Source organism: Coregonus clupeaformis, chromosome 29 (assembly GCF_020615455.1).
Source record: "Coregonus clupeaformis isolate EN_2021a chromosome 29, ASM2061545v1, whole genome shotgun sequence".
NCBI lineage: Eukaryota > Metazoa > Chordata > Actinopteri > Salmoniformes > Salmonidae > Coregonus > Coregonus clupeaformis.
Genome location: NC_059220.1, coordinates 26,526,437 through 26,552,350, shown reverse-complemented (window position 1 = coordinate 26,552,350; position 25,914 = coordinate 26,526,437). Strand labels below are relative to the sequence as shown.

Here is a 25,914-nt window from a genome sequence, read left to right as displayed (position 1 = left end):
TTTTTAGCTCGCTATCAGCCACAGGGTCTCAGAGGTCAACTTTCCCATCGCAGCTCCGGATGCCAAGACAAGCAGTCTCCATGGCTGAGAGGACTCCCCCAGAGACCCAGCTGTGATCCAAGCCCTGGCCAGTCAGAGCATGACCAGGCCAGGCGAGCTGAGTGGGGTCATATCACAGCCAGAGGTTCAACCTAATCATTAGCTACAGTAATTAGAGGTTCACCCCCCCATCCTCTCATTATGCTTTGTCAACCTCCTGCCTCCTACTCCTGGAGGTCCCATTTAGTACCCCACAGACTCAGACACCCAGATTCAATGGCCGCCGCATAAAAATACTCTCCCAGGCACAGGAAGGCCCAGAGATGGAAAAAAGGTGGAGGTGCAGATCATTTAGAAGTGACAGGAAATAAGAAGGAGAGTTTTGGCGAGGCAGGAGAGGTCTGTTTGAAAAGCCTGCTTGTCCTTTCTCTCTACCAGCCAGCTGGTCTACCCAGGCTGCCTGATAGACAGAGGAGTTTTCTATGAGATGACATTTCAAGGCCAAGCCAAAGTTAATATGGGTAGTGGGTACCTCTTCCTCCCCCCTCTACTCTCCCCAATGTCACAGCTGGTTTAGCGCATAGGGACAATGACTGTCTGCCACCCAAGATACACCTTGCTCTCTTTCAACTCTGGAAATAATCATTTTTAGAGTCTCCAGACCGAGAAATATTATGTTTGGCCACATTCACACTTTGAGCTCCAGAATTAACATATCAGAGAGAGACATGGGTTAGTCTGGGTGACCACTATAGGCTACATACGGACCTCTACTTCAAGGACCACTTCTGAAAGGAATAGAAGTTCATCCCTGCTTTCCCTCAACATCTAATAACACAATTCTCTGTCTCTTATTAATAAATTAACGAAGTGATTTTTCTTAAGTATTTTCTTCAAAGCCAGCCAAGACGTTCCATCCATACACCATCATAGTTAACCAAGATGGCGTAGCAGTGCGGTCGTGTTTTCTGTAGTGTCCTCATGTAAATAGACTGTTTTTTTTTGTTGTTGTCTTTTTCGTACATATTTCTCAATCTCACGTTCCATCCTTTAACTAAATATACTTTCCTGCAACCCGCCTCACCCAATGTGGAACGGATTCAATTATTTCTTTATAAAGCACATTTTCATCTAGAACATCCGGCTGAAACTAGCCAGCTAGCCAGCTAACTAGCTACTTGCTATTAGCCACCGTTAGCGGTCTTCACCATTGTCCGTGGCCTGCACTACCTACCAGCCAGCTCTAGCCTGGACAATTATCGGCCAGTCTGCACATCGCACTATCGAGCCAGAGCATATCGGATTTTCTGCCGGAATCACTGGACCTTAACACCAGATCATCGCAACTAGCTAGCTGCAACCAAATGGCTGTTGTTGTTGTTGTTGGCTAATCACCACTGTCCCGAAGCAAGCCCCAATTAGCCTTGAGCCAGCCTCGAGCCAGGCCCATCTCCCGGCTATCTACCTCTCTATCAACCGGACGGGACCTCCTAGTGTTGACACGGAGCCCCGCCGATCCACCACGACTGGTCTGCCGACGTAATCGTCTGATGTGGTTTCAACAGGCTTCCCGTTGCGACGACCACGAAAATCCATCTGCTAGCCCCGGCCCGCTAGCACGCGCAATCAACAGCCGTGCCTCCTGCTCGTCTGTGGTGTAGCAGCCTACGAACTGCTCCCGGACTTACCTATTGCTGTTCACTGGACCTTATGATCACTCAGCTACACAGCTAATGCCTGCTGGACTGTTCCTTTACACGGTACCCCATCCTGTTTATCTGTTTAGCCTCAGCTCAAACTTTCGTCGCCATTACCAGCCGTTGTCTTAGCTCTCTCGAATAACACCTGGGATTGCTTTATGCCTCTCTCCCATGTCAATATGTCTTGCCTATTGCTGTTTCGGTTAGTTCTTACTGTACTTTTTCACTGTAGAGCCCCCAGTCCCGCTCAACCTACCTCAGATAGCTCCTTTGTCTCACCCCCAACACACACGGAGACCGGCTCAATCGGTGCCTGCAGTGATGCTATCTCTTTTATCGTTACCCAACGCTTAGGTTTACCTCCACTGTACTCATATCCTTCCATATCCTTGTCTGTACATAATGCCCTGAATCTATTCTACAACGCCCAGAAATCTGCCCCTTTTATTCTCTGTACCCAACGCACTAGAAGACCAGTTCTTAAAGCCTTTAGCCGTATCCTTATTCTATTCCTCCTCTGTTCCTCTGGTGATGTAGAGGTTAACCCAGACCCTGTCGCCCCCAGTATCACTCCTACTCCCCAGGCGCTATCATTTGTTGACTTCTGTAACCGCAAAAGCCTTGGTTTCTTACATGTTAACATCAGAAGCCTCCTCCCTAAGTTTGAGTTATTCACTGCATTAGCACACTCCACCAACCCTGATGTTCTAGCAGTGTCTGAATCCTGGCTTAGGAAGGCCACCAAAGATTCAGAAATGTCCATTCCCAACTACAACATTTTCCGTCTAGATAGCACTGCCAAAGGGGGCGGAGTTGCAATCTACTGTAGCGATAGCCTGCAGAGCTCTATCATACTATCCAGGTCTGTGCCCAAACAGTTTGAGCTTCTACTTCTAAAAATCCACCTTTCCAGAAATAAGTCTCTCACTGTTGCCGCTTGCTACAGACCCCCCTCAGACCCCAGCTGTGCCCTGGACACCATATGTGAATTGATTGCCCCCATCTATCCTCAGAGTTCGTATTGCTTGGTGACCTAAACTGGGATATGCTTAACACCCCGGCCGTCCTACAATCTAAACTAGATGCCCTCAATCTCACACAAATTATCAAGGAACCTACCAGGTACAACCCTAAATCCATTAACAATGGCACCCTCATAGATATCATCCTGACTAATTTACCCTCTAAATACACCTCCACTGTCTTCAACCAGGATCTCAGCGATCACTGCCTCATTGCGTGCGTCCGTAATGGGTCCGCGGTCAAACGACCACCCCTCATCACTGTCAAACGCTCCCTAAAACACTTCAGCAAGCAGGCCTTTCTAATTGACCTGGCCCGGGTATCCTGGATGGATATTGACCTCATTCCATCAGTAGAGGATGCCTGGTTGTTCTTTAAAAGTGCTTTCCTCTCCATCTTAAATAAGCATGCCCCATTCAAAAAATTCAGAACTAAGAACAGATATAGCCCCTGGTTCACCCCAGACTTGACTGCCCTTGACTAGCATAAAAACATCCTGTGACGTACTGCATTAGCCTCGAACAGCCCCCGCGATATGCAACTTTTCAGGGAAGTCAGGAAGTAATATACACAATCAGTTAGGAAAGCAAAAAAGCTTTTTCAAACAGAAATTTGCATCCTGTAGCACTAACTCCAAAAAGTTTTGGGACACTGTAAAGTCCATGGAGAATAAGAGCACCTCCTCCCAGCTGCCCACTGCACTGAGGCTAGGAAACACTGTCACTACCGATAAATCTACGATAATCGAACATTTCAACAAGCATTTTGCTACGGCTGGCCATGCTTTCCACCTGGCTACCCCTACCCCGGACAACAGCTCTGCACCCTCCACTGCAACTTGCCCATGCCCCCCCCTTCTCCTTCACCCAAATTCAGATAGCTGATGTTCTGAAAGAGCTGCAATATCTGGACCCCTACAAATCAGCTGGGCTAGACAATCTAGACCCTTTCTTTCTAAAATTAGCCAAAGAAATTGTCGCAACCCCTATTACCAACCTGTTCAACCTCTCTTTTGTATCGTCTGAGATCCCCAGAGATTGGAAATCTGCCGCTGTCATCCCCCTCTTCAAAGGAGGTGACACTCTAGATCCAAACTGTTACAGACCTATATCCATCCTGCCCTACCTTTCGAAAGTATTTGAAAGCCAAGTTATCAAACAGATCACCGACCATTTCGAATACCACCGTACCTTCTGCGCTATGCAATCTGGTTTCCGAGCTGGTCATGGGTGCACCTCAGCCACGCTCAATGTCCTAAACAATATTATAACCGCGATCGATAAAAGACAGTACTGTGCAGCTGTCTTCATCGACCTGGCCAAGGCTTTCGACTCCGTCAATCACTGCATTCTTATTGTCAGACTAAATAGCCTTGTTTTCTCAAATGACTGCCTCGCCTGGTTCACCAACTACTTCTCAGATAGAGTTAAATGTGTCAAATCGGAGGGCCTGTTGTCTGGACCTATGGCAGTCTCTATGGGGGTGCCACAGGGTTCAATTCTCGGGCCGACTCTATTCTCTGTGTATATCAATGATGTTGCTCTTGCTGCTGGTGACTCTTAGATCCACCTCTACGCAGGCGACACCATTTTGTATACATCTGGCCCTTCATTGGACACTGTGTTAACAAACCTCCAAACGAGCTTCAATGCCATACAGCACTCCTTCCGTAGCCTCCAACTGCTCTTAAACGCTAGTAAAACTAAATGCATGCTCTTCAATCGAACGCTGCTTGCACACGCCCGCCCGACTAGAATCACTACTCTCGGCGGGTCTGACTTAGAATATGTGGACAACTACAAATACCTAGGTGTCTGGTTAGACCGTAAACTCTCCGTCCAGACTCACATTAAGCATCTCCAATCCAAAGTTAAATCTAGAATCGGCTTCCTATTTCACAACAAAGCCTCCTTCACTCATGTTGCCAAACATGCCCTCGTAAAACTGACTATCCTACCGATCCTTGACTTCGGCGAAGTCATTTACAAAATAGGCTCCAACACTCTACTCAGCAAACTGGATGCAGTCTATCACAGTGCCATCCGTTTTGTCACCAAAGCCCCATATACTACCCACCATTGTGACCTGTACGCTCTCGTTAGCTGGCCCTCACTACATATTCGTCGCCAAACCCACTGGCTCCAGGTCATCTATAAATCACTGCTAGGCAAATCCCTGCCTTATCTTAGCTAATTGGTCACCATAGCAACACCCACCCATAGTATGCGCTCCAGCAGGTATATCTCACTGGTCATCCCCAAAGCCAACACCTCCTTTGGCCGCCATTCCTTCCAGTTCTCTGCTGCCAATGACTGGAACAAACTGCAAAGATCTCTGAAGCTGGAGACTCTTATCTCCCTCACTAACTTTAAGCATCAGTTGTCAGAGCAGCTTACCGATCACTGCACCTGTACACAGCCCATCTGTAATTAGCCCACCCAACTACCTCATCCCCATATTGTTATTTATTTAGCTCATTTGCACCCCAGTATCTCTATTTGCACATCATCTTCTGCACATCTATCATTCCAGTGTTAATACTAAATTGTAATTATTTTGCACTATGGCCTATTTATTGCCTTACCTCCATAACTTACAACATTTGCACACACTGTATATAGATTTTCTATTGTGTTATTGACTGTACGTTTTTATTTATCCCATATGTAACTCTGTGTTGTTGTTGTTTTTATCGCACTGCTTTGCTTTATCTTGGCCAGGTCGCAGTTGTAAATGAGAACTTTTTCTCAACTGGCTTACCTGGTTAAATAAAGGTGAAATAATTGTTTAAAAAATAATTGTATTTAATGAATCATCACCGCATTGTCTCCTGGCCCCTAGCAAAGTATGAATGCAAGGCCTCCCTTTCTGAAAGGAAAGAATGAAAAGTACACCTACACTGATTACTGCACAGGCACTCATTTTCTACAACAGTTGTAAACGTGTCTGTGAGAGAAGCCAGAGTATTTTGATAAGCAGTAATCAAGTCTCTACATTGTTGATTGAGGCCCAGGGGCTAAGCCTTTGGAGGGAGAGGAGAGGAGAGGAGCAGAGCGCTGTGGCGTGTTCTGTTTGAGCCTGTTTACTCTGTGGCAGGCAGCACTGCATCAGGCATGAACAGAGCCACCCTGTGGGGGTCCCTGAGGAGCAGAGAGGGGGGCTCGCCCCAGCAGCTGACGTGGTGGGTCTTCTGATCCCAGGGGTTTGGTGGTAATTAAGCCACATGGTAATAGGGGCCCTGTCTCCCCTCCGTCCTCCACCCACCATTGTCATTAGATGTGTTTGTGTAGAGCTCAGCCTGGAGAAGCTGGGTCGTTCCACGGAATGAGTCCCTTTTGGGTAGTGAATTATAAAAAATGTATTTCACATATGTCACGACTTCCTCCGAAGCTGCATACTCTCCTTGTTCGGGCAGGCTTCGGTGTTCGTCGTCACCGGCCTTCTAGCCACTGCCGCTCCTCATCTCATCATTCCATTTGTTTTGTCTTGTTTTTACACACACCTGGTTCATATCCCCTCATCAGTCCCTGTATAAGTGTTCCCTCTGCCCCCCATGTCTTTGTGTGTGATTGTTTCATGTGGAGGTGTCGATAGCTCGGTGAAGCTTTATGTACTGTTATCGGCGGGATATTCACCCGTGTATTTTTTTTCCTCCAGTGCACCGTTATACCGCACTGTATTTGTTCTACGCATTGCTGCAAACCGCTGTATTGGCTGAATAAACAATTTATTCTGTGATTTTCCCCTCCTGCGCCTGACTCCGTCCAAATCACCCGCTACAACATCATTTTTACATTCTGTCATGATGAGCACATGTTCACCTTAATAAAAAACATGTTTTCCCATCTCAAGAGGTTAAATAAATAAAATACTATTGTAAGTGACTATTAAGTGCCAAATAAAGTAACAGGGTTGACCGTAACAGGGTTGACGATTTCATTTTAAATCATTCATAAATCCCCTTGTGACAGGGGGAATGGAAGCTTGTTGTGGCAACAGGGAGGGGCAACTGAATGAAGTTTCAGCAAATTATATATATTTGTAACATTACTAGCCTGTCTATCTATGGGTAACAAGGTTGACGTGTTAGACTCGACCCACTCAGTTTTCCACCACAAAACACCAGAAAAGGGCCAAAAAGAATAGAACCAGCTAACCTACTTTTACACCATGATTTGACTATCAGATGTTCAATGTTTATTTTGTAGAAAATAATAATTAAAATGAATAGTTTCACTATATTAGAATGAGAGTTCAGTTCATGTAACATGGTTGACCTGAAAATGAGGGAAAGGCGCTTTTTAAAAAACCTTAAAATGAAACACTAATCACAAGGTTTGGCATAGGCCATGGTGTAGGTGGTGGCACACAGACAGCAGAGGAGGAATCAGGACAGCCAGCAGAGGGGAACCCTGGGAGGGACCTTCGCTGTGGAACAAAAGCAAACACATCAGCTCAACTGCAGTGGCATGGCACGATATGCAGGACAGGAACAGATCAGGGAGGGATGGCTGATGCAGCCCAGGCCCCACTACACTGCACTGCATCGCTCTGATGATGCTTCTCTTCTTCTTCTCTCCTCTAATATCACATCTCCTCTTCTCCACAGTTCTGCCTGACAGCCCAGAGGCTGGGTTGGAGGATGAGCGCTGCCCCCTGCAGACGGGCTGTGACAGAGCGGGGGCCATGTGTGTGTGTGACTCCCGTCAATCCTGCCTGGGCTCCTTCTCCTACCCTGACATGGAATCCTGCATGAAGGCCAGCAAGACAGGTGAGTCTCCCACAACTAGCAGTCAGGAGCAAAGAATGCAATTCATTGAACGTTGCTAATCCATACCAGATGTCGAACGCTGGTGACTAACGCTAGGAACATATCTTAGTGATGACACACATGCTCAGGCTTTGTCTGAGGGTGCCCCAGCATGGATCTGTGTAGTGCCATTGTCAGTGACTCACGATGACTGACTATGTCCTGTCTCCCCTTCTCTTTCTTTTAGAGAGCCGTAGACATGAGCACCGGGACAGGCACAGGGAGAAGTTTGTGGGCCCCTCCAACCCAGCCTGCATGTTTTCTGGGTGCAACCTGACAGCACAGGGCTGTGTGTGTGAGTCCCAGAGCTGCCACCACCACTTCGCCTACATCAACCGCAGCCAGTGCCAGGAGGCTGCAGGTAACCTTGAACTAACCCAAAACTAACCCAAAACGAACCAACAACTGCTCAAGTCATGTTGCAGAAAGGGGGCTGATATAATAGCTGATACAGTGAACAAAAACAGAGCTGACCTTTTTTATCCTACAAAATTATTGTATCGCTGTCTTTTACGCGATCTCTATTTGAGTTGATCTTAGCGTATTAAGCATATGCGGTAATAGTGAAAGGTATGTACCCTAATATTTACATAGAGTAATGTGCTACCTGACTCATACAGTACAGCGAGTCAGCACAACCTGTGAAAAATCACAGAGGTGTAGTAGACAACCAGTCAGTCTATTTCAAAGTCCTTTCCATGCCAACACTGAGACAGACAGAGAGGCAGAGAGAGGTTCCATTATGAGGAGAATCCACTGTGGAAATATGAAGTGTTAGAAATCTACTTACACAGTGTTCAGGCTGTAAAGTGTAACAGTATAGTGTGTTGGCTGAATGCTGTCCCTGTCCAGGGTTAAAACACTGAGTGAGGAGGAAGATGGAACTCCACAGAGCTCAGGTACCAGAGTGACTATTATGGGCTGTTTGTTTAAATGTGTTTCATAGAGAGGCCAAGGGTAAGTATCCATGTAGCTGCCTCTCTGACTGGCACTTCTAAGTGAGAATTGTTATTGAGGTGGGTTCTATTTCGCCCCTTTGACAGAACTGTGAGAGAGATGCATAAAGCCAATATGGCAGCTCTCTCTGTATGTATGAAGAACATTGGTCTCATTGAAAAAGTGCCAGTGAGTGAACTCAGAGACTCTCTCTCTCTCGTTGTGTTAGTGGGAAGATCTCATTATCTGCTTTATAATAATGCACAACCACATTGTGCCAGAAAGCTCGACTCACGTCAGTTTACTGAGGACTGGAGCACATTTGTTCGGCTTAGTAGGCCCAATTCAAGACATGTTTTTATTCTTATATTTTTTATTCATATTTTTATTATTCTTTTTTTACTCTGCATCGTTGGAAAGGGCTCATAAGCAAACATTTCACGGTATAGTCGCATGTGACAAATACAATTTCATTTGATATGACTAGATTCAGAACTAAAAAGTTTGTTTTAGATTTGATTATATTTGTGCTTTCATTCCTTTTTTTTATTTGATAGTTCAGTTGGAAAATGACAAAAATCTGTTGTTGCAAATCTGTATCATTCCTGATAATATAATGATGTATGGGGTAGAGCAGCCAGTGTAGCTGTAGTAGGGTAGCCGGCGACGTGCCATAGAGGCCTATCTGAGGTTATTAGATCTACAAAGAAATGTTGGGGTTGTTACAGAGCATTTACAGTCCCTTGGCTGTGTATTTGGATATTTCTCCTAAGCCAAATTTGTTCAGTAAATCCCTCTAGACATGTGGGAAACAGTGCTCATATTGTATTGTTGAGCGAGAGTGTCATCACCCTCTCCTGTGTCACTATGAAAAATATACACTAGTCGTCTGCTGCATTTCGCAACTTCTTGTCGTCAAACGCGGCCAAGAGAGGATGACAGCGTGAAATCAAAACACTGAAAACAGTAAACAACAATTTTCAGCAGCTTATGGGTTTTCACCACTCCACACACACCCTTCCGACAGCCCATAATTAAGTAAGGGGTGTTTGCGTGTGTGTGTGTGTGTGTGTGTGTGTGTGTGTGTGTGTGTGTTCAGGGCAGTCATAATTAACTTGTTTTGTTTGACTGGCTTGGTGGAGATCTTGCTGTCTGTCGTCAGTGCTTTTATTATGATAAGTAACCCTGGTTGCAGTGCTCCTGCTAGCATAGTGGCAGGTTGTTTAGAGGGGCCATTGGCCTACCCATCTCATCAAGTAGTGATTTAGCTCTGGGTGAATGTGTCCCTTAGCGCGTGATGTCTACGTATAATATAAGCTCTGGTTTGGCTGCATGAGAGTTACAGTGATTCCAACCCCTCTTCACACACAGTTGAAGAAGAATGCTGACCTTGTTGCCAGTACTTTAAGTACTTTTTCCGCCCTGTATTTGAACATAGCATCCCCTGTCGTTGCTTGGGGCATGTACATTTACACATGGTAGTGGTTTAGGACTGGCTCTTAATGCTCAGAGAGTAGCGTAGCCTTCTGAGGCCAGCCGACCGTCCTGACTAGTGTTCCTGTTTACTGTTTGTTTGAAGACTTGGGGCACAAACCTCATTTGCTACTTCACTTTCTGCAGCACTTGATCACCAACAGCCATCTCTTAGTATCTGTAAAGGCTCTCTATATATGTACTTTAGGTATGCTGACGCACGGCGGTCAATGTCATGATGGGAGCTGTTAGGTGACATTGACACAGGCACCATGTGTTGCTGAGGAGGAAGTATTAGACAGAATCTGAGGATTGATCAGATTAGGGGAAGAGGAAGAGGCCAGGCCAGGCAGCCAGCTAGGGAGCCGGCTAGGGGAAGTCAGGGAAGCCATCTTGACAAGTTATTTGTGTCAAGTGCAGGAAATGGCCTGGGGTCTGTGCTTAGTTCTCCGGCCCTGTGTGTGCTTTTATGGCTTTGATTAATGATAAGGCTTTGAGCTGCTGTGCGCAAGGAGTTTCCCGATGTGGCCTTCAGAAGAGGGGCTTGTTCTGTAGCTCTTAATACTTTGATTTGATTCATGTTGCTGATATGACCTAATGTTGTAATGGCCTACAGAGAGCAGCTCTGGGAAAATGGAAGGTGGATTTTGCACAACTACTGTATATCACGTTACATCAATGTACTTTAAACTCCCAACCATGCGCTGGTCCTCATGGCTAACCTCAGAAGGTTAATATGGTTGAAATGCAATTACATATATACTGACACACTGTTTTGAAGTCACCATGCCTCCATGTTGGTACTCCTCCTCCATTGTTAAAAATATATTGGAAGCTAAAGAAATGCATTTATTAATGTACACATTAATTTTTGCCAGATTTATTATATTACAGACACCATCATTCATAAGTTAAAATTATATTATGTGAGCTAAACATAAAGAATATATACAGTGGGGAAAAAAAGTATTTAGTCAGCCACCAATTGTGCAAGTTCTCCCACTTAAAAAGATGAGAGAGGCCTGTAATTTTCATCATAGGTACACGTCAACTATGACAGACAAAATGAGGGAAAAAAATCCAGAAAATCACATTGTAGGATTTTTAATGAATTGATTTGCAAATTATGGTGGAAAATAAGTATTTGGTCAATAACAAAAAGTTTCTCAATGCTTTGTTATATACCCTTTGTTGGCAATGACACAGGTCAAACGTTTTCTGTAAGTCTTCACAAGGTTATCAACACTGTTGCTGGTATTTTAGTCCATTCCTCAATGCAGGTCTCGTCTATAGCAGTGATGTTTTGGGGCTGTCGCTGGGCAACACAGACTTTCAACTCCCTCCAAAGATTTTCTATGGGGTTGAGATCTGGAGACTGGCTAGGCACTCCAGGACCTTGAAATGCTTCTTACGAAGCCACTCCTTCGTTGCCCGGGCGGTGTGTTTGGGATCATTGTCATGCTGAAAGACCCAGCCACGTTTCATCTTCAATGCCCTTGCTGATGGAAAAAGGTTTTCACTCAAAATCTCACGATACATGGCCCCATTCATTCTTTCCTTTACATGGATCAGTCGTCCTGGTCCCTTTGCAGGAAAAACAGACCCAAAGCATGATGTTTCCACCCCCATGCTTCACAGTAGGTATGGTGTTCTTTGGATGCAACTCAGCATTCTTTGTCCTCCAAACACGATCGAGTTGAGTTTTTACCAAAAAAGTTATATTTTGGTTTCATCTGACCATATGACATTCTCCCCCAATCCTCTTCTGGATCATCCAAATGCACTCTAGCAAACTTCAGACGGGCCTGGACATGTACTGGCTTAAGCAGGGGGACAATCTTGCACTGCAGGATTTGAGTCCTGGCGGCGTAGTGTGTTACTGATGGTAGGCTTTGTTACTTTGGTCCCAGCTCTCTGCCGGTCATTCACTAGGTCCCCGCGTGTGGTTCCGGGATTTTTGCTCACCGTTCTTGTGATAATTTTTGACCCCAAGGGGTGAGATCTTGCGTGGAGCTCCAGATCGAGGGAGATTATCAGTGGTCTTGTATGTCTTCCATTTCCTAATAATTGCTCCCACAGTTGATTTCTTCAAACCAAGCTGCTTACCTATTGCAGATTCAGTCTTCCCAGCCTGGTGCAGGTCTACAATTTTGTTTATGGTGTCCTTTGACAGCTCTTTGGTCTTGGCCATAGTGGAGTTTGGAGTGTGACTGTTTGAGGTTGTGGACATGTGTCTTTTATACTGATAACAAGTTCAAACAGGTGCCCTTAATACAGGTAACGAGTGGAGGACAGAGGAGCCTCTTAAAGAAGAAGTTACAGGTCTGTGAGAGCCAGAAATCTTGCTTGTTTGTAGGTGACCAAATACTTATTTTCCACCATAATTTGCAAATAAATTCATTAAAAATCCTACAATGTGATTTTCTGGAGAAAAAAAATCTCAATTTGTCTGTAATAGTTGACGTGTACCTATGATGAAAATTACAGGCCTCTCTCATCTTTTTAAGTGGGAGAACTTGCACAATTGGTGGCTGACTAAATACTTTTTTTCCCCACTGTATATATATATATATAGCACCAGTCAAAAGTTTAGACACACCTACTCATTCCAGGGTTTTTCTTTATTTTTTTACTATTTTCTACATTGTAGAATAATAGTGAAGATATCAGAACTGTGAAATAACACATATGGAATCATGTAGTAATCAAAATATATTTTATATTTGAGATTCTTCAAAGTAGCCACCCTTTGCCTTGATGACAGCTTTGCACACTCTTGGCATTCTCTCAACCAGCTTCACGAGGAATGCTTTTCCAACAGTCTTGAAGGAGTTCCCACATATGCTGAGCACTTGTTGGCTGCTTTTCCTTCACTCTGCGGTCCAACTCATCCCAAACCATCTCAATTGAGTTGAGGTCGGGTAATTGTGGAGGCCAGGTCATCTGATGCAGCACTCCATCACTCTCCTTGGTCAAATTGCCCTTACACATCCTGGAGGTTTGTTTTGGGTCATTGTCCTGTTGAAAAACAAATGATAGTCCCACTAAGCGCAAACCAGATGGGATGGCGTATCGCTGCAGAATGCTGTGGTAGCCATGCTGGTTAAGTGTAGCTTGAATTCTAAATAAATCACAGACAGTGTCACCAGCAAAGCACCCCCACACCATCACACCTCCTCCTCCATGCTTCACGGTGAGAACCACACATGCAGAGATCATCCGTTCACCTACTCTGTGTCTCACAAAGACACTGTGGTTGGAACCAAAAAATCTCAAATTTGGACTCATCAAATCAAATCAAATTGTATTTGCCACATGCGCTGAATACAACAGGTGTAGACATTACAGTGAAATGCTTACTTACAAGCCCTTAACCAACAATGCAGTTTAAGAAAAAAATTAAAAAAGCAAATAATTAAAGAGCAGCAGTAAAATAAAATAACAGTAGGGAGGTTACTGTATATACAGGGGGTACCGGTACAGAGTCAATGTGCGGGGGCACTGGTTAGTCGAGGTAATTGAGGTAATATGTACATGTGGGTAGAGTTAAAGTAACTATGCATAAATAATAAACAGAGTAGCAGCAGCGTAAAAGAGGGTGTTGGGGTGGGGTGGGGGGGGGGGGGCAATGCAAATAGTCCGGGTAGCCATGATTAGCTGTTCAGGAGTCTCATGGCTCATCAGACCAAAGGACAGATTTCCACCGGTCTAATGTCCATTGCTTGTGTTTCTTGGCCCAAGCAAGTCTCTTCTTATTATTGGTGTCCTTTAGTGTTGGTTTCTTTGCAGCAATTCGACCATGAAGGCCTGATTCACGCAGTCTCCTCTGAACAGTTGATGTTGAGATCTGTCTGTTACTTGACTTCAGTGAAGCATTTATTTGGGCTGCAATCTGAGGTGCAGTTAACTCTAATGAACTTATCCTCTGCAGCAGAGGTAACTCTGGGTCTTCCTTTCCTGTGGCGGTCCTCATGAGAGCCAGTTTCATCATGGCGCTTGAAGGTTTTTGCGACTGCACTTGAAGAAACGTTCAAAGTTCTTGACATTTTGTGGATTGACTGACCTTCATGTCTTAAAGTAATGATGGACTGTCGTTTCTCTTTGCTTATTTTAAAAAATCCAGAAAAACGCATGTCAAAAATGTTATAAATTGATTTGCATTTTAATGAGGGAAATAAGTATTTGACACCCTCTCAATCAGAAAGATTTCTGGCTCCCAGGTCTCTTTTATACAGGTAACGAGCTGAGATTAGGAGCACACTCTTAAAGGGAGTGCTCCTAATCTCAGCTTGTTACCTGTATAAAAGACACCTGCCACAGAAGCAATCAATCAATCAGATTCCAAACTATCCACCATGGCCAAGACCAAAGAGCTCTCCAAGGATGTCAGGGACAAGATTGTAGACCTACACAAGGCTGGAATGGGCTACAAGACCATCGCCAAGCAGCTTGGTGAGAAGGTAACAACAGTTGGTGCAAATGGAAGAAACACAAAATAACTGTCAATCTCCCTTGGCCTGGGGCTCCATGCAAGATCTCACCTCGTGGAGTTGCAATGATCATGAGAACGGAGAGGAATCAGCCCAAAACTACACGAGAGGATCTTGTCAATGATCTCAAGGCAGCTGGGACCATAGTCACCAAGAAAACAATTGGTAACACACTACGCCGTGATGGACTGAAATCCTGCAGCTCCCGCAAGCTCCCCCTGCTCAAGAAAGCACATATACAGGCCCGTCTGAAGTTTGCCAATGAACATCTGAATGATTCAGAGGAGAACTGGGTGGAAGTGTTGTGGTCAGATGAGACCAAAATGGAGCTCTTTGGTATCAACTCAACTCGCCGTGTTTGGAGGAGGAGGAATGCTGCCTATGACCCCAAGAACACCATCCCCACCATCAAACATAGAGGTGGAAACATTATGCTTTGGGGGTGTTTTTCTGCTAAGGAGACAGGACAACTTTACCGCATCAAAGGGACGATGGACGGGGCCATGTACCATCAAATCTTGGGTGAGAACCTCCTTCCCTCAAGCCAGGGCATTGAAAATCGTGGATGGGTATTCCAGCATGACAATGACCCAAAACACACAGCCAAGGCAACAAAGGAGTGGCTCAAGAAGAAGCACATTAAGGTCCTGGAGTGGCCTAGCCAGTCTCCAGACCTTAATCCCATAGAAAATCTGTGGAGGGAGCTGAAGGTTCGAGTTGCCAAACGTCAGCCTCGAAACCTTAATGACTTAGTGAAGATCTGCAAAGAGGAGTGGAACAACATCCCTCCTGAGATGTGTGCAAACCTGGTGGCCAACTACAAGAAATGTCTGTCCTCTGTGATTGCCAACAAGGGTTTTGCCACCAAGTACTAAGTCATGTTTTGCAGAGGGGTCAAATACTTATTTCCCTCATTAAAATGCAAATCAATTTATAACATTTTTGACATGCGTTTTTCTGGATTTTGTCTCTCACTGTTCAAATAAACCTACCATTAAAATTATAGACTGATCATTTCTTTGTCAGTGGGCAAACGTACAAAATCAGCAGGGGATCAAATACTTTTTTCCCCTCACTGTACATGATTCCATATGTGTTATTTCATAGTTCTGATGTCTTCACTATTATTCTACAATGTAGAACATAGTAAAAAATTAAGAAAAACCCTTGAATGAGTAAGTGTGTCCAAACTTTTGACTGGTAATGTATATAAAACCATTTCCGTTAAAGTATCATTTTTAGAGAGTACTAATGTTACTGTCCCCACTACAACAACAAAATACTTAAATACATGTAATTTTGTTCTTGAAACATTTAATTGAAATTCTGTAGAATTCCATTAATTCCTATTGAGGGCTGCTCCTTCTGAGGAGTGATAAATATGGCTGACTGGTGGCTTCAAAGCCTCTCATTGGTCAATACATAGCATTAGCAATCTGGTGTTTGTATACATCATTGGTGAAATGGGGCAGTATTAAAGTTTAGTATAAGCGTATGAGTACTTTTTAAAAGGGAGGAAGTGGAGGGAGGAAAAAGGGAGGAATTGTAGTTGATGCGGTTCAGACACGGGAGCCGTGCCCACCATGATGCCATGGTACAAACGAAGCTGCGCACTACAGAGTTGGCCCACCTGTAGCACCACACTCCCTGCCGCCCGGCTCTTTCCCCTGAAAGCATCATTAGTTCTACTTGGCTGCAGCATCTTTGTGGTATCGCTATTACTTGCCAGTCCAGACTGCCAGCAGCTGGCAGAGGTGCTAGACTTCTCCTCGCTCTGTGTTTGTGTGTCATTTGCGGAAACTACGGCCCCTGTCGTGCCCAGTGAGCCTGCTCATGTCCAAGTGTGTGTGTTGTGTGTGTTTGGGTGTGTGTGTGTGTGGGGGTGGGTGTGTGTGTGTGTCTCACCGCATTGATTTCAGAGGGGAAACAAAACACAGCTTGTGTGGCGGTTCAGACAAAGAGCGTCCCCGCTAGGCGAGGTGGGATCACTGTCTCAGCCTGTCAGTCCTCTCACTGCTCCCAGTCACCTAACTGATAGCCCTGATCACCAGACACCACAACTCTTCCCAAGACCCAGCCTCAACCCACGAGCCCTGCCCTGCTCCAGCCATCAAGCCCTGCCCCAACCCAAGCCCCAGCCCCTGCCCCTGCCCCCAGCCTCAGATCCATCCCTGCCCTCCTGCCCTTGCCCCAGCTCTCCACCTCTAGCCCGGCCACAAACTGGGCAGCTGCAGAGTGTAGCAGCCCAAATAATGTTTTATGTTCAGTGTCTTCTAAGGCTGATCCAGAGACCGTTAACTCTGTTTGAAGCTCCCCTCATGGCCCCTTTGTTCCTGTTTCATACAACTTGGACCATACTTGTGCCATCCTTCCACTCCCATGCATTCTGTGCCAGCTCATTTGTAGACAATGGCCCATTGAAAAGAATCAGTCCCCTTTTCTCAGACATTGTTCAGCCCTTTCAGCATCATAAAAGCTCAGCCTCTCACTCACTTTCCCTGGCCCAATCTCATTGGAGATCTGACAATACGGGGAAGGGTATGTGTTGAGCTACTCTGAGCAGAGAACACTCGACCCGCAGCTGCAGCTCTGCTGCCTGGGACACCAGGATCCCATTTTTCAGCGTGAGAGAGCGAGGAGCTGTGAGGTCTGTGTGTGTTTTTGAGTGTGGATGGTGGGCTGCTGCTGCTCTCCCTCCTAACTGCTCTAACCAGAGTGTGAGGTTCAGACATCTTTGTTTCTCTCTCCTGTGACCCTGTGCCTTTTGCCACCTCCCAGACTTAGTTCTTTAACATAGAGAACAACGCAGACGTTTTCAGACCCCTCCGCCAGTGGGCACGTGGCCAGACCTCCACAGCTTTTGTGAGAGAGAGACAGGCCTGATGTGTCCCTTTGCGGACAAACTGTATAAAACCTGAGGACGGACCAGAAGCCCATGTACTAAGACAGCTTTGTTCTCTGCTGACTTGCTTCCAAAGTCAGTCACTGAACAGAACTCACATTGTGTGCTTTTTCCATGAGTAAACTCAGGCTGTCAACACAGCCTCCTCTGCCTACCAGAGCTGCTGTAGTCAGACAAATACTGTGCATCTGTGCCCTCTGTAGAAAAAAAGCTCATTTACAAATAGTTATTTTTTCTTGAATGGGCTTCTGAGATGCCAGAAATATGCATTGTTTACAATAGCCCATTATGTGGTAATAAACCAATTTCTGGATTCCACCTCAAGCCCGGCTTCCGGTTGTGTGTGTGTGTGTGTGTGCGTCTGCGTGTGTGTGTGTATTAAGGCTTTGCTAGGGAGTTGCTAGGTTTTCCATACTATCTCACCACCCCAACAAGAGAACATTTTGGCCATTCTACAGACTGAATTGATCAAGCATGCCAAATTAGGCCTTTGTGTTTTTGTTTTGAGCTGGAGAATAGCAACCATTGTGATACAGAGATTGCTCTAGTGACCACTGACTCTCTAATTACCCTATTGGTGCTTCTAAATAGAACACAAACATGTGCTGAAATCTATCCTCCAGTGAGTTTACCATGCTGTTTCCAAGCTTTGTGTCTGCCCATTGTACTCATAAATGTATCCTTTAGAAAATTATATTAATTGGACCTCCAAAGTTTGGAGCATTTCCACAAATGGATACAATATCATTCATTTGAATGACAATAGTATGTCTGCCAGCTGGTTTTCCCAGCGTACTCCAGTCCACCCATTGTTAGAAGTGAATAAGCAATCTGTTTTCTTTGACTGGAGCACATACAATACACTGAAAGTTTTATTCAATGCAAACATTGCACAACATTTAATTCATGGTTTAAAAAGTGTTCATATGCAAATCACTCTGTTGGACAGCAGTACACGTACACACACTCACACATAGACACACTCTTCACATACGCTGCTGCTACTCTGTTTATTATCTATCCTGATTGCCTAGTCACTTTTACCCCTACCTACAATTACCTCAACTACCTCGTACCCCTGCACATTGACTCGGTACTGGTACTCCTTGTATATAGCCTCATTATTGTTATTTTATTGTGTTACTATTTCCTTGTTTGTTTTTTTGCTAATCTTTTCTTACTTTTTAACTCTGCATTGTTGGAAAAGTAAGCATTTCACGGTAAAGTCTACACCTGTTGTATTCGGCACATGTGACAAATACAATTTGATATGATTTGATTTGACACTGACTTAGAAATAAAACCTCTGAAAATCAGCCTGTCTAACTGAAGTTTATTTAACTCAAATGCAGGGATTAGGCCAAAAACCGTTAAAAGTGTTTTTGCTCGCCTTAATTCAGCGGAATTTTCCACCTTCTCTATGACACTATTCAGTAACAAAGTTTATCAATGCGAGCTTTGTGCCTGCCCCCACTGTTCACAGGTTCCTATAGCAAACCGTACAGTACAGATACCTCACGCTAAAGGTATTTTAGGATCCAAAAAGTTGGATTCGGAACCAAATGGCCTGAGGACCACCAGACCCGGATCCGAACGGACCCGAGGACAATCAGACCTGGATCCGAACGGACCCAATATATTTTTTTAAAGGGGGACTCGGCCCCGAACGGACCAGAAAACAATCAGAACCAAACCCGAATGCACCCAACAATAACCAGACCTAGGCCCGACCCATAACCTAACTGGTCCGTTTCTAGACCAGACCCAATTGGACCCGTGTGACAATTGTTTTTATGTTTATCAGCGAAGTTGCTCTTTTGGTTAAGAAATATACAGTGAGGGAAAAAAGTATTTGATCCCCTGCTGATTTTGTACGTTTGCCCACTGACAAAGAAATTATCAGTCTATAATTTGAATGGTAGATTTATTTGAACAGTGAGAGACAGAATAACAACAAAAAAATCCAGAAAAACGTATGTAAAAAATGTTATAAATTGATTAGCATTTTACTGAGGGAAATAAGTATTTGACCCCCTCTCAATCAGAAAGATTTCTGGCTCCCAGGTGTCTTTTATACAGGTAACGAGCTGAGATTAGGAGCACACTCTTAAAGGGGGTGCTCCTAATCTCAGTTTGTTACCTGTATAAAAGACACCTGTCCACAGAAGCAATCAATCAATCAGATTCCAAACTCTCCACCATGGCCAAGACCAAAGAGCTCTCCAAGGATGTCAGGGACAAGATTGTAGACCTACACAAGGCTGGAATGGGCTACAAGACCATCGCCAAGCAGCTTGTTGAGAAGGTGACAACAGTTGGTGCGATTATTCGCAAATGGAAGAAACACAAAAGAACTGTCAATCTCCCTCGGCCTGGGGCTCCATGCAAGATCTCACCTCGTGGAGTTGCAATGATCATGAAAACGGTGAACTACAGCCCAGAACTACACGCAAGGATCTTGTCAATGATCTCAAGGCAGCTGGGACCATAGTCACCAAGAAAACAATTGGTAACACACTACGCCGTGAAGGACTGAAATCTTGCAGCGCCTGCAAGGTCCCCCTGCTCAAGAGAGCACATATACAGGGCCATCTGAAGTTTGCCAATGAACATCTGAATGATTCAGAGGAGAACTGGGTGAAAGTGTTGTGGTCAGATGAGACCAAAATTGAGCTCTTTGGCATCAACTCAACTTGCCGTGTTTGGAGGAGGAGGAATTCTGCCTATGACCTCAAGAACACCATCCCCACCGTCAAACATAAAGGTGGAAACATTAAGCTTTGGGGGTGTTTTTCTGCTAAGGGGACAGGACAACTTCACCGCATCAAAGGGACGATGGACAGGGCCATGTACCATCAAATCTTGGGTGAGAACCTCCTTCCCTCAGCCAGGGCATTGAAAATGGGTCGTGGATGGGTATTCCAGCATGACAATGACCCAAAACACACAGCCAAGGCAACAAAGGAGTGGCTCAAGAAGAAGCACATTAAGGTCCTGGAGTGGCCTAGCCAGTCTCCGGACCTTAATCGCATAGAAAATCTGTGAAGGGAGCTGAAGGTTCGAGTTGCCAAACGTCAGCCTTGAAACCTTAATGACTTGGAGAAGATCTGCAAAGAGTAGTGGAACAAAATCCCTCCTGAGATGTGTGAAAACCTGGTGGCCAACTAAAAGAAACGTCTGACCTCTGTGATTGCCAACAAGGGTTTTGCCACCAAGTACTAAGTCATGTTTTGCAGAGGGGTCAAATACTTATTTCCCTCATTAAAATGCAAATCAATTTATAACATTTTTGACATGCATTATTCTGGATTTTTTTGTTGTTACTCTGTCTCTCACTGTTCAAATAAACCTACCATTAAAATTATAGACTGATCATGTCTTTGTCAGTGGGCAAACTTACAAAATCAGCAGGGGATCAAATACTTTTTTCCCTCACTGTATCTTTATATGTTGGCTAGGCCTTCTACACTGAAAAAATATATTAATGCAACATGTAAAGTGTTGGTCCCATGTTTCATGAGCTGAATAAAAGATCCCAGAAATGTTCCATTCGCACAAAAAGCTTATTTCTCTCAAAAGTTGTACAATTTGTTTACGTTCTTGTTAGTGAACATTTCTCCTTTGCCAAGATAATCCATCCACCAGAAAGGTGTGGCATATCAAGAAGCTGATTAAACAGCAGGATCATTACACAGGTGCACCTTGTGCTGGGGACAATAAAAGGCCACTGTAAAATGTGCCGTTTTGTCACACAACACAATGCCACAGATATCTCAAGTTTTGAGGGAGCATGCAATTGGCATGCTGACTGCAGGAATGTCCACCAGAACTGTTGCCAAATAATTTAATGTTCATTTCTCTACCAACGTCATTTTAGAGAATTTGGCAGTACGTCCAACCGGCCTCACAACCGCAGACCACGTGTAACCACACCAGCCCAGGACCTCCACATCCGGCTTCTTTACCTGCGGGATTGTCTGAGACCAGCCACCCGGACAGCTGATGAAACTGAATAGTATTTCTGTCTGTAATAAAGCCCTTTTGTGGGGAAAAACTGGCTCCCCAGTGTGTGGGCATGGCTCCCAAGTGGGTGGGCCTATGCCCTCCCAGGCCCACCCATGGCTGCGCCCCTGCCCAGTCATGTGAAATCCATTGATTAGGGCCTAATGAATTTATTTCAACTGGCTGATTTCCTTACTTGAACTGTAACACAGTGAAATTGTTGCATGTTGCGTTTATATTTTTGTTCAGTATATAAGTCAATAAATTCCCCTTATTAGCGTAAAATAAATATGCTATAGGCTATGCAGAGCCTTGGTCGGATCCATTCAGGTCCACTCTGATCTATCAGCTGTAGTTACATAGACCCGATGACAGTCAAACAGGACCCGACCCGTACCTAAGGGAAAAGCTAGAATTTTTGACCCGGACGGCTCAGTTCCCGGGTCGGGTCTGGGGTATTCGGCTCGGGTGGACCTGTGAAGACCTCTACCTCAAACTCCTGCACTATTTATTCAGAGAAGGAAAAATCCAACACCTTCATCCTCAATTTCATCTGTCAGATATTCCCCTACCCCAAATATGATTATCTTGCTCAAGTCACAACTTAATGTTTCAACCTTTCTGGGTAAGGCAAACTTCAGACGATTATCATGACGGGGAGCATTGGGTCGGACCGATATGTTCAACCTCAGAGGGTTTGACCACTGAAAGTAATACTTGAGGCATTGGCTGTATGTGGAGTTGGACTGTGCCCTGGGCTCCAGACCCTCCATTTGTCATTTCAGTTTCCCATCTGGTGGGAAAAACCTCAGGGATCTTCTTACAGGTGCTCAAATGTTAGGGATGAGACACATCCTCTGCTAGAGTCGTGTTGCACCAGGGAACCGCCAAAAGTCTGGGAAGGACATCAACAAACCAGCTTCTGGACGATCCACGAACCCCAAGCTTTTTCAACCCATTTTATTCTCTCTCCACCAAAACCATAATGCATGCAGAGATTGTCAAGTATTCCTCTCATATTCAATCATAGCCATTACATTTCCCTCTCTTATGAGGCAATAAGATATTTATCAGCTTCATGGCGTTCCCTTTCCTAAAGGCCCAAGAAAATACATGAAATAGAAACATAATTACCCATTTTCTCCACAGTCATCAATCATACACTGCTTTATTCCACCCTTCCACTCTCTCTCCCCCAGTCCTCCGTAACAGCCATAGATCTACACTCTAGCCTAGTCCTAGTAGGAGATCTGTGAAATGACTTAGCCATTGACAATTATAGGACAGGATGTGAGTCTGCAGCACCCAATCCCTTGATTCTGTATACATTACAGTGACATGGTAGAACCAATAAACAGTGGTTAAGGATTGGGTAAGCCAAGCTTTGTAAGGTAGCTACTGTTCTTCGACAATATGAGTACAGAGGGGCACTCCAGTCCACTTTTATTTTCCTGAATGGTGTCCAAAGTACACCCCTGAGCCCCTGCACCCCCTAACCAGGGTATCAGGACCATTATGTTGGCTCTGGCATCTGAATAGACAAGCTCTTCCTGCTATGCTAAGTTTAGTGTGATTTCTAAAATAAGGCTCAAGGCAGGAGAAAAAGGCCAGTGTTGAACATGGCCTTGTATTAATGGGTGGTGAGATGGAGAGGCTGTTTGGATTGAGAGCTGGATCCAGTGGGCAGGCAGGGATCAGGGCAGGCATTAGACAGGATGTGCTGAGAGGTTTGTCGTGTCTAGAGCCGAGCGTAGCTCTCACTCTCCGTCCTAACAGGATGCTGTAAAGCTGCCACGGAGTGAAGGGGATCTGAAGACTGTACTGAGCTGTGAACTCAGCCCCCAGCCTGCAACATGAGCACCACTGTTCCACACTGTTCCACTAACACTAGCATGCAGGCCAGGGAGACCCACTCCTCTACCCCCTTTTTCCTGCCGCCCTGCGAACAGTGTGGGCACTGTTGTAGCCTGGAGCCGGGTGGAAGGTGGTGTTACAGTATGCCTTAGTGAAGGTTGTTATTGTATGTGACTGACTCGGTGTGTGTGTATTTCAGAGGAGCTGAAGTGTGCCGGGATCACATGCCCTGCTATGCCCGTGCCTTCCTGCCCTGAGGGCTCGGTTCTGAGCAAGAGCTACACTCCCCCTGCTGGCTGCTGCCCCACCGTGCCCCCCCAGTGCACCTGTGATCTCCGCGCGTGCCACAAGCCCCGGTGCCCCTCCGGCCAGAAGCCTGTGCCACTCAGCCAGGCCACCGGCGAACCAGGGGACTGCTGCGACGTGTTCGAGTGCCTGAAAGGTAACGTATATAAACCTAGCAAGCCATAAATTGGTGTAGGCTTCTTTGTTTTCTTGCTGAGAGAAGTGGTGCTGGTGTGAAATGTAATGCCTTTGCGGAGGTAATTATTTCAATCAGAAAACAATTTTCCCCCAAAGTCCCAGTTGACTAAATGTCCTGTGATGAAAAGGAGAGTTGGTAATTAGATGGTAATTACGGTTGGGTTGTTTATCAGCCTCTCCGCCACTGCAGAGTGTGACGACGGTTCATATATTTTTTTCAGGGGTATATCTGCAAATAATCATAATGAGCCTCGTTATGCAGATTGTGTCTGTGGAGTGTGTTCGCAACTGGTGTGTGGGTGTGTGTTTGTATGTGTGTTTGTTTGTGAGAGAGAGAGAGAGAGAGAGAGAGAGAGAGAGAGAGAGAGAGAGAGAGAGAGAGAGAGAGAGAGAGAGAGAGAGAGAGAGAGAGAGAGAGAGAGAGAGAGAGAGAGAGAGAGAGAGAGAGAGAGAGAGAGAAAGCGAGAGCAGATGTTGGTAGTGCGGCCAGGTCACTCTCCTCCTCCAACAGCCCAGAGTTAGACTTCACATTCACAGCAGCTAGCCAGTCAGGGAGGCACAGAGTCAGGGAGAGAGGGAGTTAGTCAGGGAGGGAGGCAGGAAGGGGACCTGAACCTGGCTGTTTACTCTGCGCTCCCAGCAAATATTTGCTGTTTTACCAACAGAACAAATTCCCATTCTGGCCCCTCTGTGTCCATAAATGTGTGCCGTGTCCCGGAATGAATGGACTTAATGAGTGCAGTGACCAGAAAAGTGCTTAGGCTACCAATATGCTCAACAGAAGTGCAGTGTCAAAGAGTTCCTGTCTGGTCACACGTCCAAAAGGAAAAGGTTCAACAGTTCATTGATGGGAATGCTTTTTATGTGCTCCAGTCTGCCAGGGGGAGTGTAATCGAGTCAGGCAGGCCGTCGAGGGCTGAATGGCGGCTGCAGAGGCTAGGGGATCAGTGTTTTGATAACAAGTGTCTGCTGCTCTTTGGATCCGGACTTGACACCCTTTGTGCCTGCCCTACTGGCGGTTAGCCCTGCATGACTGCGCCCACATCAGAAAGCACACAGAGAGGGACTGGGGATGAAGACATGGCACCTACCCCCTAGTATCCCCCCTAGTCTCCCACAAGAACTCCTCAGAAAATATGTTGGGTCACTCACAAACACCAAACCCCATCCACAAAACACACTATTATTAACAAAGTTTTGGATTCCTATAATATTTTTCAGTGAAACACATAATAGTACCCAACTGTCAGTGACCTTAGGTATTGAGCACATGTTATTATAGACCAGAGGTTGGCTTTTGGTGGGTATTTGGTCAGTGTACAGACTAATGTGACAATGGGCCTGACCTGTGTGTTTTGCCCATGTTTGACGAGAGACCGTTTCCAGCTCTGGCTGAAGAATGAGTCTGAGTGGCTGGGCAGGAGCTTGCATGGTCTTCCTGACCTGATGTTATGTGACATTACAGATGGTCCCAAATGACCATGCTAACAGCAGCCTACTGTTTATCATCCCTTTGACAAGCAAACAGTCTGGACTCGCGTGTAGCATGGATTTAGGTCAGGACAGGACACTCACTGGAGTTTAACCACGACTTGATGTAGACTAGTATGGTACATGCTTTCCAAGAACTTTAAAGCTGTAAACTGAGAAAAATCCCCTCAGAATTCTTGTTTATAATTTGGGTTTTGCATTTTTGTTTGCTGGGAAAGAGAAGTTACACCATGTCGGTTTGTAATGAATGTTTTAGGGTGGGCCAGTGTCAGGGTTTTATGGCACGTTCAGCCCCAGCCACTATCCCATCCTCAATTTGGATAGTACTGGAAATCAGAAAGCATGAATGGAATTTAGTGTCCCTGCCACAAGTTTGTTTTAGGGATTACCATTAACAAATACTGCGGAAATCACATGTGAACATCCTGTCATGTGACTTCCTATTGTTTCCCAAGCGTTAAAAATGTTTCCATGCCTTTTGATTTCTGCCTGGCAAAGTATTTATTGCATTTTCTCTGCTTGGTTATGCTTCACGCAAGGCAGGCAGGCAGGCAGAGAGACAGACAGACAGACAGACAGACAGACAGACAGACAGACAGACAGACAGACAGACAGACAGACAGACAGACAGAGAGACAGAGAGAGAGAGAGAGAGAGAGAGAGAGAGAGAGAGAGAGAGAGAGAGAGAGAGAGAGAGAGAGAGAGAGAGAG

At 45.3% G+C, this 25,914-nt stretch overlaps 1 protein-coding gene across 2 annotated transcripts in view; it reads left to right on the top strand.

The window, feature by feature from the left end:
- Positions 1 to 25,914, top strand: part of LOC121544947 (cysteine-rich motor neuron 1 protein-like) — a 49,668-nt gene that overhangs the window by 3,629 nt on the left and 20,125 nt on the right. For both annotated transcript variants that reach the window (XM_041855215.2, XM_041855214.2), the window contains exons 2-4: positions 7,372 to 7,533; positions 7,760 to 7,933; positions 23,429 to 23,671. In XM_041855215.2, coding sequence (XP_041711149.1) covers positions 7,372 to 7,533; positions 7,760 to 7,933; positions 23,429 to 23,671 — 579 coding nt within the window. The remainder of the gene's footprint in view (positions 1 to 7,371; positions 7,534 to 7,759; positions 7,934 to 23,428; positions 23,672 to 25,914) is intronic.